Source organism: Littorina saxatilis, linkage group LG11 (genome assembly GCF_037325665.1).
Source record: "Littorina saxatilis isolate snail1 linkage group LG11, US_GU_Lsax_2.0, whole genome shotgun sequence".
Taxonomy (NCBI): Eukaryota; Metazoa; Mollusca; class Gastropoda; order Littorinimorpha; family Littorinidae; genus Littorina; species Littorina saxatilis.
Window position 1 is genome coordinate 10,573,258 of NC_090255.1, and position 13,801 is coordinate 10,587,058.

A 13,801-nucleotide genomic window follows, 5' to 3' on the forward strand; every position below is an offset into this window, starting at 1 on the left:
AAAGCGCAGGTGGGGAGGGAGTGGGGGAGGAGGGGGAAGGGAGGGCATTGCCAGTTTGTATCCAACACCCTCACTGCAGACAAGACGGTGAATATGGCATAAATTGGAACTCTTAATTATTCTGAGAAAAATGTGGTCTCAAAAGGAAGGGAGTTTTAAAATTGATGTAAATAACATTTTGCAGATTTGAGTAACAGAAAAGTTGGTTTTCTTGGCGGGGGGGGGGGGGGGGGGGGGGGGGGTGATGGACTGAATACAAGGACTTATTAGAGGGGTACGTGAGTTGCTTTTGGAACTTAAAGTGTATCCCGGGGTTTAAACCCTGCTCAAAGCTGTGTACAATCATTGGGGGGAAAAACAATAATATTTAACGTCATGTACTGTGCAATCACTCACACATCAATGAATAACTCATTGCACTATAATAACACATTATCACACACACATCAATGAATAACTCATTGCACTATAATAACACATTATCACACACACATCAATGAATAACTCATTGCACTATAATAACACATTATCACACACACACATCAATGAATAACTCATTGCACTATAATAACACATTATCACACACACATCAATGAATAACTCATTGCACTATAATAACACATTATCACACACACATCAATGAATAACTCATTGCACTGTAATAACACATTATCACACACACATCAATGAATAACTCATTGCACTGTAATAACACATTATCACACACACATCAATGAATAACTCATTGCACTATAATAACACATTATCACACACACATCAATGAATAACTCATTGCACTATAATAACACATTATCACACACACATCAATGAATAACTCATTGCACTATAATAACACATTATCACACACACATCAATGAATAACTCATTGCACTATAATAACACATTATCACAAACACATGCACACACACACCCACTATAATACACATTTATAGAACACTAGATGAATACCCGCTTCGCCGGGTTCGGCTTCGCCGGGAAGAAGTAGAACCGAATACCCGGCTGCGATGAGGCTGTGTCCTGGGTGTAGCTGAATACGGTGTCCAAATTTGAAAAAGATCCACGGAGAACTTTGGGCGTGCATCGCGAACAGACAGACAGACAGACAGACAGACACTAGTCGTATATATATATATATAGATGTCACCACTTGCTCTGCCTTGAAAGCGCTGCAGTCAAGGGAGAGAAGCAACTCCTTTGAGATTATGTGATTGTGTGGTGGAAGGGAGGCAACCTTTTTTTTACAGCATGTTTGAAATTGCAGGAGTTATTTCCCATGGACTGACTGAACCCATTGATCTAAAAATAATGGATAGCGCACAGCCAACGAAACAGCGTAACCAGAGTGCCGCCATCTTACTATACCCCACCACACTGACAAACATGGTCCAAGGGAAATAATCGTAGTTTCAGGAGTTGACAGCAGTCTTCTCTCGCAGTACTGAACGGTGTCCCAAGATGGTGGATCCGGTGGCGTCAAAGTTGGGACGGGACGTGCTATCCACTATTTTTAGATCAGTGACTGAAGCCCCAAAAATCGCCGTTTTCTTGGCTATTTTATTTTCACATTTTCTGTATTTGTTGTAGGGTGTGCGCACGTCATGTCTGGAGTTGAACAACCTTGAACTTGGGGATTACACCTTCACCCTCAAGGTCACAGACACAGGCGGAAACGAGGACATGGCTAATGTGCACGTGTATGTTAAACCAGGTGAGGTGTTCGATTATATCTTCACTGTGTGTGTGTAAGTGTGTGTGTGTGTGTGTGTGTGTGTGTGTGTGTGTGTGTGTGTGTGTGTGTGTGTGTGTGTGTGTACCGGTGAGTGTGTGTGTGTGTGTGTGAGACAGTACTAAGTGCCGTGAATAAAGAAGAAAGAACTGAATAATTGTGTGTGGGACAGTATAGTGCTGTGAAGAAAAAAAGATTTTAGATAATATTTTTGTGTTGTTTGGCTTCATGTGAATTTGGGAAGTACGGAATGTCACTGCATAGCATTAGCAGTTACACCCAGTGAATCAATTTTGCTATTTGTTTGTTTGTTTGTTCATTTATCCAATCATCCATTCATTTTTTTATTTATTTTATTTACTATTGTGATTTCTTTCTAACAGAAACGAACCACCCACCGGTAGCCAAGACAGCAGGGGAGATAACGGTGATGCTGCCGACGGACAGCATTGTGTTAGACGGACGTAACAGTACGGACGACAAGGCCATCACTGCCTACAAGTGGGCGCAGACAGGGTATGAAGCCGTTTGACCCGTTCACTGATGGGTGCAATGTCTCCTAGCGGTTAGATTGTCGCCCTTCCTTGTGGGTGCAAGGATATAGCTCAGTTGGTATAGCGGCACTGGCTTCAAAACCAGTTGTTGCTATAGGCGTTGGTTCGATCCCCAAGTTGGGCGAGGGATTTAGTTTACTTTGTGCAGACTCTCCTCGGTTTCGGAACACCCGTGCATGTGCACGAAAAAGATCCCAAGCCTCAGGGCTTTGAAACATGAATATGCGCATGCATGACAAAACAAAACACAGACCTGGGAACCCATACGATTTCGCCGTATTTTGTACGCATGATTGTCGAGAATACGCTCAGTACGGTCAGTGGGAAAAAAATACGACGAGAAAAATTCCTACACTACTTTTCTTCACAAGCCCATCCTAAAGCCGATCCAGTATTTTGGCACATGATTACGTCACTATATTAGCCGTCAAAAAACATATAATCGGATCGTGTCAATCAATCAAAACAACCAGGCAAACAAAAGTACGGTATTTGGCGAAATCGGCTCCGAGAATAAACAAGTGAAACAAAGAAGAAAAGTGAAAAAGCTTGAAGAAAAATATCACACACACACAATTTGTAACCAACACACACATGAAGTCCCGCCCGGAATAAGCTTTTTGGGGATGATTTACGACTTTTGCGCACATTTTGAGCAGACGAAAACACAACATGGCGGCTCATTTAAAGAACATAGAACCATTTTATTCAATAGTCTGCCAAAACACTCTTGTTTGGAAATACTGATTTAACTATATCTTTGAACACGAAAATATTCTCTGTTGTACAAGACTATGTTATGTTAACTAATCGCTTCGGCTGATATTATATTAACTGTGCAATTGATGTAGCCAGGCATTCTCTCCCTCCCTCTCTCTCTCTCCCTCTCTCTCTCTCTCTCTCTCTCTCTCTCTCTCTCTCTCTCTCTCTCTCTCTCTCTCTCTCTCTCTCTCTCTCTCTCTCTCTCTCTCTCTCTCTCTCTTTACCCTATTTGTATAAAATATAATTAAAGATTATCAAGATAAGTGTTGAAGCTATCACTTGTTCGCCATGTTTTGCTATCTGAATGTGTATTGATTATAAGTTCAAGAACGTGTCCATAAGCAATCTGCTTGTTAACGTTCTCAATGTTGTTATTGTTTGAAATGTGTGTATGAGAATTTGAATAAACATGCTTAAACCAACATGGCGGCTCTCGCTCCTCCAACTATCGCGAGACACAAAAAAACGAAATCTCGCACGCGTGAGATCCTGATACATCCGGTGTTTCTCTGTACGCTTGTCACGACGACTTGTTGACAAACGAAGATTCGCGAAAGAAAGAAAAGCGCCGAGTCTTGAGTAGAGAGCTAATAAAGTACCGGTAATCGCTAATCGAGCGAAATGAAAATCCGCGGCGACTTCCATTAGGTGAATGCTATTCAAGTTTAGGTAACGTTTTAGCCGCATCTTTTTATAAGCCGCAATGCGATTTTTTTTTTAAAGTCGCGGCTTGTAGTCCGTCAAATACGGTACAGTTTTTGTCAGTAAAAATTGAAAAAAGCATTTGTTTTAAATGTATAGGTAAACTTAATTAACGGTGTGACGGACGCGCATGAGGCATGTTTTAATCATGGATGTGCAAACGCTGTGTGGAGTACGCTCATTTTTTGGAAAATACATCAAGTTTGTTTGATAATACTCCAAGTGCAAAACAGGGGTTCCCAGGTCTGAAAACAAATAACTGTTTGTCAGCTCGCTTGCCCCAGTGAGAAAGCAGCCTGAATTTCAGTGGGGTTAACCTCACAGGACTAAATGAAATCTTATCCTATCCTTAACCTTATGATGTGTGAGGGTTCAAGGTTCAAATCTCTGCTAACCTGATGGTTAAAGGCGGTCTGTTCAAAGCCTCTATAAATTTACCCCCATTTTAAGACTTGACTTTCTCAGATTTTTGGAGATCTTAAAAGGGGTTTCAATTGTACAGGGGTTGGCATCTCGGCCACTGTAAAAGCATTTAATTTTGTATTGACAGAGGAGACTACACGCTCAACATGCCCAACAATGACCAGGCGGTGGCCGTAGTAACGGGTGACATCAAGACAGGCGACTACGAGTTCAAGCTGACCGTCACAGACGCTGAGGGTCAGACGTCAACGGACAAGCTCAAAGTTCACGTCAAGCAGGGTGAGATTATTTTCTTATGGCTCGTGTACGAGATAACATCACATAAAATCACACTCTCAGAACATATGGACACATATAAGCAGGGTTCGTACAGGTCATGGAAAACCTGGAAAGTCATGGAATTTGATTTTTAATTTTCCAGGCCTGGAAAGTCATGGAATTTCAATTCAAGTCATGGAAAGTCATGGAATTTAACAAAAATAAGAAAGAAAGAAAAATTAACCTTTAGCACGCCAGCGGCGATTTTCGTTGCCCAGCCAGCACAAGGCGTGTTCATATGACCAACTTCTCGTTCGTATTTGCATACGAGAATAACGGTATTTTTAACGGCACTTGAGCCAAAGCGAGGCTCACTTCCTTCCGTTATCTCGTCGTGTCGTCTGCGCTGCATTTGAGTCGGTTTCGTCGAAAAAAAAGTTTTCTGCTTTTGTTTTTGCATCGATAAAGTACTTTAGCGCTTCGACAAGCAAGATGGAGGATGATGAGTTTGAAACTTTCTTTCCAGTTGTTTCTTGACAACAAAAAGTATGCGGAATCGGAACGAATTACCGAGGAAGATCTTCGCAATGAACTGTATATCGCGGTGAAAAAAATGACAGTTCGTCAAGTCACAGTGACCGCTACGAAACGGAATTTACGAAAGTGCAGATGGATACAAACAGTGGCTGATCCAGTTTAGTGAAATGACAGGACCAGCAAACATTACCGATAATCTGACTGCGTAGCAAATGCTTGACTTGCTTGTCGAAGAGACACTGCGTAGAAACTGACTCAAATTCAGTGCAAAGCAAGCCAGTGTCAAAACTGGCAGTGACAAGACGTAAAAAATTTGCGTGTTCGGAAATGGCGACCTGTGGATCTAGTCATGGAAAATGTTATTGAGGCTCATGGAAAGTCATGGAAAAGTCATGGAATTTTGTTTCTAAAAACCAGTGGGGACCCTGTATAAGTACACATCAGTACACACATCACCCAAACCACACATATCCATACCCGCACCCTCACATACATTCTCGTACATTTTCTCGTTTATCCTTTATAATCAGTAATACATTATGGTTAATATCATTGCTAGTCCACTTCATTAAACTCAAAATAGGATATATACAAACAGTCTTCTTTAATGGACACGGCGAAGGGGAGTTGTAGAAAGCATTTGGTCGTCGTCCTGGAATTTTGGCGTTACTCAATTCTTGGCAATTTTGATGTTTTTGTGCTTCAGACTAAGTAAATCATTCTACAGGGTTATAGCGAGTATAACTACGGAAATGGCAGTGAAAAAACAACAGCTGTCATGCTCTGAAAAACCTGCTCTTTCAAAATGAAAGTGTATGTGGGAGTTGCAGCCCTTAAAGACAGAAGAAGACAGAAGCAGTATCACAGTCTTTCATTCATACACAATAGTTTTCTATTTACATCTCAGACACTTGCTCAAACATGTTTTTTGTACTCCGCCAGACGAGAACCGTCCCCCGGTGGCAAAGGCGGGCGGTGACCGAGTGGTGCTGCTACCGGTGTCCCTGGTGGCTCTGGACGGCTCAGCGTCGTCCGACGATCGTGGCATCGCCTCCTACCTGTGGGAACGCGACAGTGAGAGTCTGGCGGCTGGGGTGAGTTGATTGGTTTTAATAGAAAAATTCCCAAAATAACTCTGTATGGGTTGTGAGAGAGTGAATACCCTTGCTTTTACTTGGGACAAACATTGAGAGGCCAACCTCTAGCGAGGGGTGTGTTGACAAACATTGAGAGGCCAACCTCTAGCGAGGGGTGTGTTGACAAACATTGAGAGGCCAACCTCTAGCGAGGGGTGTGTTGACACACATTGAGAGGCCAACCTCTAGCAAGGGGTGTGTTGACAAACATTGAGAGGCCAACCTCCAGCGAGGGGTGTGTTGACAAACATTGAGAGGCCAACCTCTAGCAAGGGGTGTGTTGACAAACATTGAGAGGCCAACCTCTAGCAAGGGGTGTGTTGACAAACATTGAGAGGCCAACCTCTAGCGAGGGGTGTGTTGACAAACATTGAGAGGCCAACCTCTAGCGAGGGGTGTGTTGACAAACATTGAGAGGCCAACCTCTAGCGAGGGGTGTGTTGACAAACATTGAGAGGCCAACCTCTAGCGAGGGGTGTGTTGACAAACATTGAGAGGCCAACCTCTAGCGAGGGGTGTGTTGACAAACATTGAGAGGCCAACCTCTAGCCAGGGGTGTGTTGACAAACATTGAGAGGCCAACCTCTAGCCAGGGGTGTGTTGACAAACATTGAGAGGCCAACCTCTAGCGAGGGGTGTGTTGACAAACATTGAGAGGCCAACCTCTAGCGAGGGGTGTGTTGACAAACATTGAGAGGCCAACCTCTAGCGAGGGGTGTGTTGACAAACATTGAGAGGCCAACCTCTAGCGAGGGGTGTGTTGACAAACATTGAGAGGCCAACCTCTAGCGAGGGGTGTGTTGACAAACATTGAGAGGCCAACCTCTAGCGAGGGGTGTGTTGACAAACATTGAGAGGCCAACCTCTAGCCAGGGGTGTGTTGACAAACATTGAGAGGCCAACCTCTAGCCAGGGGTGTGTTGACAAACATTGAGAGGCCAACCTCTAGCCAGGGGTGTGTTGACAAACATTGAGAGGCCAACCTCTAGCGAGGGGTGTGTTGACAAACATTGAGAGGCCAACCTCTAGCGAGGGGTGTGTTGACAAACATTGAGAGGCCAACCTCTAGCGAGGGGTGTGTTGACAAACATTGAGAGGCCAACCTCTAGCGAGGGGTGTGTTGACAAACATTGAGAGGCCAACCTCTAGCCAGGGGTGTGTTGACAAACATTAAGAGGCCAACCTCTAGCGAGGGATGTGTTGACACACATTGAGAGGCCAACCTCTAGCGAGGGGTGTGTTGACAAACATTGAGAGGCCAACCTCTAGCGAGGGGTGTGTTGACAAACATTGAGAGGCCAACCTCTAGCGAGGGATGTGTTGACACACATTGAGAGGCCAACCTCTAGCAAGGGGTGTGTTGACAAACATTGAGAGGCCAACCTCTAGCGAGGGGTGTGTTGACAAACATTGAGAGGCCAACCTCTAGCGAGGGGTGTGTTGACAAACATTGAGAGGCCAACCTCTAGCGAGGGGTGTGTTGACAAACATTGAGAGGCCAACCTCTAGCGAGGGGTGTGTTGACAAACATTGAGAGGCCAACCTCTAGCGAGGGGTGTGTTGACAAACATTGAGAGGCCAACCTCTAGCGAGGGGTGTGTTGACAAACATTGAGAGGCCAACCTCTAGCGAGGGATGTGTTGACAAACATTGAGAGGCCAACCTCTAGCGAGGGGTGTGTTGACAAACATTGAGAGGCCAACCTCTAGCGAGGGGTGTGTTGACAAACATTGAGAGGCCAACCTCTAGCGAGGGGTGTGTTGACAAACATTGAGAGGCCAACCTCTAGCGAGGGATGTGTTGACAAACATTGAGAGGCCAACCTCTAGCGAGGGGTGTGTTGACAAACATTGAGAGGCCAACCTCTAGCCAGGGGTGTGTTGACAAACATTGAGAGGCCAACCTCTAGCGAGGGGTGTGTTGACAAACATTGAGAGGCCAACCTCTAGCGAGGGGTGTGTTGACAAACATTGAGAGGCCAACCTCTAGCGAGGGGTGTGTTGACAAACATTGAGAGGCCAACCTCTAGCGAGGGGTGTGTTGACAAACATTGAGAGGCCAACCTCTAGCCAGGGGTGTGTTGACAAACATTGAGAGGCCAACCTCTAGCGAGGGGTGTGTTGACAAACATTGAGAGGCCAACCTCTAGCGAGGGGTGTGTTGACAAACATTGAGAGGCCAACCTCTAGCCAGGGGTGTGTTGACAAACATTGAGAGGCCAACCTCTAGCCAGGGGTGTGTTGACAAACATTGAGAGGCCAACCTCTAGCAAGGGGTGTGTTGACAAACATTGAGAGGCCAACCTCTAGCGAGGGATGTGTTGACACACATTGAGAGGCCAACCTCTAGCGAGGGGTGTGTTGACAAACATTGAGAGGCCAACCTCTAGCGAGGGATGTGTTGACAAACATTGAGAGGCCAACCTCTAGCAAGGGGTGTGTTGACAAACATTGAGAGGCCAACCTCTAGCGAGGGGTGTGTTGACAAACATTGAGAGGCCAACCTCTAGCGAGGGATGTGTTGACACACATTGAGAGGCCAACCTCTAACGAGGGGTGTGTTGACAAACATTGAGAGGCCAACCTCTAGCCAGGGGTGTGTTGACAAACATTGAGAGGCCAACCTCTAGCCAGGGGTGTGTTGACAAACATTGAGAGGCCAACCTCTAGCGAGGGGTGTGTTGACAAACATTGAGAGGCCAACCTCTAGCGAGGGGTGTGTTGACAAACATTGAGAGGCCAACCTCTAGCGAGGGGTGTGTTGACAAACATTGAGAGGCCAACCTCTAGCGAGGGGTGTGTTGACAAACATTGAGAGGCCAACCTCTAGCGAGGGGTGTGTTGAGAAACATTGAGAGGCCAACCTCTAGCGAGGAGTGTGTTGACAAACATTGAGAGGCCAACCTCTAGCCAGGGGTGTGTTGACAAACATTGAGAGGCCAACCTCTAGCCAGGGGTGTGTTGACAAACATTGAGAGGCCAACCTCTAGCCAGGGGTGTGTTGACACACATTGAGAGGCCAACCTCTAGCGAGGGGTGTGTTGACAAACATTGAGAGGCCAACCTCTAGCGAGGGGTGTGTTGACAAACATTGAGAGGCCAACCTCTAGCGAGGGGTGTGTTGAGAACGTATGAACAGCAGCACGTGTGGATTTACTTTTTATTTCGAAACATCATCTATTCTTAGCACGGAGCGCCCAATACCGCTCGCTGGAGTTCCCAAATGCAGATCCTTGAAAGACCAGCTGCAAGCAATGATACCTATGACACATATCTGTTTCCATTTTTACTGGCTCCTGCAATGTTTCAGCATTAACCCCTTCACTGCCACAGTATAACAGCATTATCCGAACGGTCTAAGGGAAAGAACTGTATTTAGAACCCCTACAAGTACTGGGACAGTGGTTACCTCCCATTTAGTTTTCAGAAATGTCCTGAAATGTTGTTGACACAAATCCCACGTATGAGATACGGTTATGGGCGTAGGACAAACCGAAAATGACCACGTATTACATACGGGGTGGGCAGTGAAGGGGTTAATGATAATGATGCACTCATTTGCAAAACGATGACAGGCTTGGCACTTATGAACACGTTTCACAAACAACTACATGTAAGGCTTGGCACTTATGAACACGTTTCACAAACAACTACATGTAAGGCTTGGCACTTATGAACACGTTTCACATACAACTACATGTAAGGCAGCACAAGAGAGGAATGAGATGTGTGTGCTGTGTAGAAAGTGTAATGAGGCCGGGGTGAGGGATGGGGGGGGGGGGGGGGGGTAGTTCAGTTGGTGGAGTACTGGACTTGTGATCTGAGAGTCACGGGTTCGAATCCTGGCTGGGGCGGACATGGGTCAACTTTATGTGCAGACTCAGAGACAGTATCCATGTTCCACCCACGTGTCACCACTGTGGCATGTAAAAGGCCTATGTCATTCTGCCATAAGTGCAGGTGGCAGATAACACCTAAACACGCACACACCTAAGTTGCACGACTCTGTTGCTGCTAGCTTTCCACTGGAAAGAAGCGACCCGAATTTCCCAGCGATAGGATAATAAAGTAATAAAAATAAATGAAAATGAGATGTGTGTTGTGTGCTGTGCAGAATGTGGTGAACAGGAGCGACCACCAGGCGGTGTTACAGCTGGTGGACCTTGTTGCCGGGCGATATGTCTTCACCCTTACCGTCACCGACGAGCAGGGCCTTAGCAGCAAGGACACCGCGGCGCTGCTGGTGAAAAACGGTGAGTCCCATGCCACTTAATTCTTTTGCGGGGGAAAACTTGCAAGACTATTTGTGTTGTAAAGGGTGTCCGTGTCCTGAAATGTCGATCTAACGCTTGCATTTCAGCGTGTTGATACACAGTTCCTACACAGTTACTACTATTCTGAGTGATCTGCTGCAGCACAGCTGGTCTCGGCTAAAAAAAAATTTGGTCAACATAGGTGGGGTAGAAAGTTAAGTGTTAAAAGGGGGGTTCCTCTGTAATGATATCATAAATTGCTGATTTGACATTTCAGGCGCTGACTACAATGACCTGGTGGAGATGGTACTCAACACAGACATCCATCACTTCACCGAGGAAGACAAGGTGAGCGCTGACGAGTGTTTCTATATGGCGAGACATGCTTGCGGCTTCGCGGAGCTAGGAGGCGAGAGTGTATATGAAACGGTTTGATGGCCAGCTACACAAGAATTAAACACCAGTGGTTGATACCAAATAGGTCGTCTGCACTGGTCGGTAAACAGCCAAGGACAGTCAATTGGATTGGCAGCCTCCTCGGCCGCCATTTTTTCTTATGTAGCGAGTGACCCCAAAGTCACCTCGCCTGCGCTTGCCTAATCATAACGTTCCTCGCGGCGAGAACTGCCCAAGAAACACTACTTCCTCGCCCCATTCGCTTCACTCGCCAAATCTCGCTTAAAAGAAACGGGGGACTGTTGAGAGGAGTTTAACCCTTCCTCCCATCTAACACTGACTACACCTCCAAGCACAAACGCATGCATGCACACATGTAGGCTGCACGGCATGCATATGCAAACACACACATGTACGCACACACTCAAACACTCACACACACACCCACACACACCCACACACACACATATATAATTATACACACACACACACACACACACATGTACGCACACACTCAAACACTCACACACACACACACACACACACACACACACACACACACACACACACACACACATACACATACACACACGTGCACACCAACATAGTATTTACACACATGCAAACATGATACTTATTCACTCAACTAACTCACTCACTCACAGATTGAATGCTGATCGATAGATCAAAATACAAACAAGTTTTTTTGTTGTTGTGTTTATGTAGTTTATTTTGTATTTTGGGGGGTTATGGTTTGTTGTTGTTTTTTTGCTGTTAAAAAACAAATTTGAGTTCATAGATCAAATTGTAATGCTATAGTACCAACTTGCCTGACAGGAATTGTTTTGAACATCTGTTAATCCCAAAACAGATATCTAGACTGCAGATAGATAGAACATGATTGTAATACTTTTTTCTTTGCAGACGAGCATCGTGAGACAACTGGAGCTACTTATTCACCAGTCCCTACAACACAGCGGCACCGTGGTACAGCTCCAGACCACCCAACACGAACAGACACAGGGAAAGTCAGTCTTGTTATTATGGTTCTTATTTCTATATTAACTTTTCAAAAATGTACATATTCTTGCACAAAATAGCCTAATTGTGGATGTGTGAATACATTTTAGACAATGCTACACTTAAACACCATTTGATGGGCGGAGTGGTAAGACGTTGGCCTCCTAATCGGGAGGTCGTGAGTTTGAATCCCGGTCGCTGCCGCCTGGTGGGTTAAGAGTGGAGATTTTTCCGATCTCCCAGGTCAACTTATGTGCAGACCTGCTCGTGACACGCACAAGACCAAGTGCGCACGGAAAAGATCCTGTAATCCATGTCGGAGTTCAGTGGGTTATGGAAACACGAAAATACCCAGCATGCCTACCCAACGAAAGCGGAGTGAAGCTGACTATGCTCTAGAGTATAGGGTGGGGAACCCAAATGGGCCAACGAGCTCACACGTTACCAGAATGTCTGGAACGCTGAAGAAGAAGAAACACCATTTGCTACGCTGAAAAATTCCCCCAAAATGTGAATTGCCACACTTGAGGTTTGACAGTAAGGGTCTGCGCATGGCTAAGTGGGTTGAAGGGACATTAAGAACAGCTTTTAAGTTTTCTTAAAGGCACAGTCCACCCTGTGTGAATAATTCGGTTTATCATCTTTGATCTGGCCAGGCTTGTACAGTGTGTCAGTGTGTGTGTGGGTGTGTGTGTGTGTGTGCGTGATTTTACCAACACTACGCTAAATTCCTTGTGCTTAAAATGTTTTTTTAATGTCACTTGGCTCAATAAATACTGTATTCTATTCTGTATTCTGTATTCTGTAAGACCGTATGTCACCCGCTTTCCTTCTTTGCATCTACTAAAGCAAACGTGTGCAAGATTGTATGTTACACGCTTTGGAGCATGTGCAAGAACGGATTCAAACTTGAAATCGTCCCTCCTAAAGCCCCAAAATGTACACACGACTTTTATTTCTCCTGCTGTTGTCGTTTCTTCGTTGAGAATACTGAAAACGGCATCCCAGACGACAGTACTGTTTCCATACGCGAGTTTAGCTTCCCTTGGAAAGTGGCTCGTTCAGGAGGCCTGTTAGTCTGAAACTAGAAGGACAGAGTTCTGAACATAGATGACAAAGACTCCAAAAAAGAACAAACATTTCGCGGATGCAGACACAGAAAGACATCATGAAGAATGCGATGCTTCAAAAGATACAGACTGTGACGATGACTGTGACGTCATTCACATATACCGAGACGTCATTCATAGTTGTTCGTTCACTTCCGTCAAAAAGTAGATCTCTCCACAATGGCTGCTCCTGTGTTTAGGTTTGTCAAGCTTGAGTACGCAAAACGTGTTTGTTCTCTCCTCTGTTGAAGCTGTGAGACATAAATGCTATTCTGACTTGGTCGTGTGACAGAGTTTTCTTCCACACTCGATTAACTAATGTCTAACTCAGCCTCACGGCTTCGTTAGACAATCAACGTAATCTCGTGAGGAAGAAAACGTCTGTCGCACGACCAAGTCTGAATAGCAGGTACTCTCCACAAGTCAAGAAACAAACTTGCATCGGTCTTGGATAGCCTCAAAAGCTGTTGTAACAATTTTTAAAAAAAGCAATTGATTGAACATTGGATTTTTCTTCTTTGAGCCGTGTGATGTTACAGTCCGACAAAAACTCATATTTAGGCTGATAGCCGAGACTACAAAAGAGTGACAAAAACTCATATTTAGGCTGATAGCCGAGACTACAAAAACTCATATTTAGGCTGGTAGCCGAGACTACAAAAACTCATATTTAGGCTGGTAGCCGAGACTACAAAAACTCATATTTAGGCTGATAGCCGAGACTACAAAAACTCATATTTAGGCTGATAGCCGAGACTACAAAAACTCATATTTAGGCTGATAGCCGAGACTACAAAAGAGTGCATGTTTGTGCATGTTCAATCTTAAAACAAAAAAGGAATCCTTAACTAAAATCGATCGAAACATAAAATGTTGTTTGTATTCTTGACCAAAATATGACAATT

At 44.9% G+C, this 13,801-nt stretch overlaps 1 protein-coding gene across 1 annotated transcript in view; it reads left to right on the forward strand.

The window, feature by feature from the left end:
- Positions 1 to 13,801, forward strand: part of LOC138979735 (dyslexia-associated protein KIAA0319-like protein) — a 100,993-nt gene that overhangs the window by 69,306 nt on the left and 17,886 nt on the right. The window contains exons 14-20 of the mRNA XM_070352476.1: positions 1,606 to 1,729; positions 2,131 to 2,263; positions 4,316 to 4,467; positions 5,926 to 6,077; positions 10,233 to 10,371; positions 10,649 to 10,719; positions 11,692 to 11,795. Of these exons, the coding sequence (XP_070208577.1) occupies positions 1,606 to 1,729; positions 2,131 to 2,263; positions 4,316 to 4,467; positions 5,926 to 6,077; positions 10,233 to 10,371; positions 10,649 to 10,719; positions 11,692 to 11,795 (875 nt within the window). The remainder of the gene's footprint in view (positions 1 to 1,605; positions 1,730 to 2,130; positions 2,264 to 4,315; positions 4,468 to 5,925; positions 6,078 to 10,232; positions 10,372 to 10,648; positions 10,720 to 11,691; positions 11,796 to 13,801) is intronic.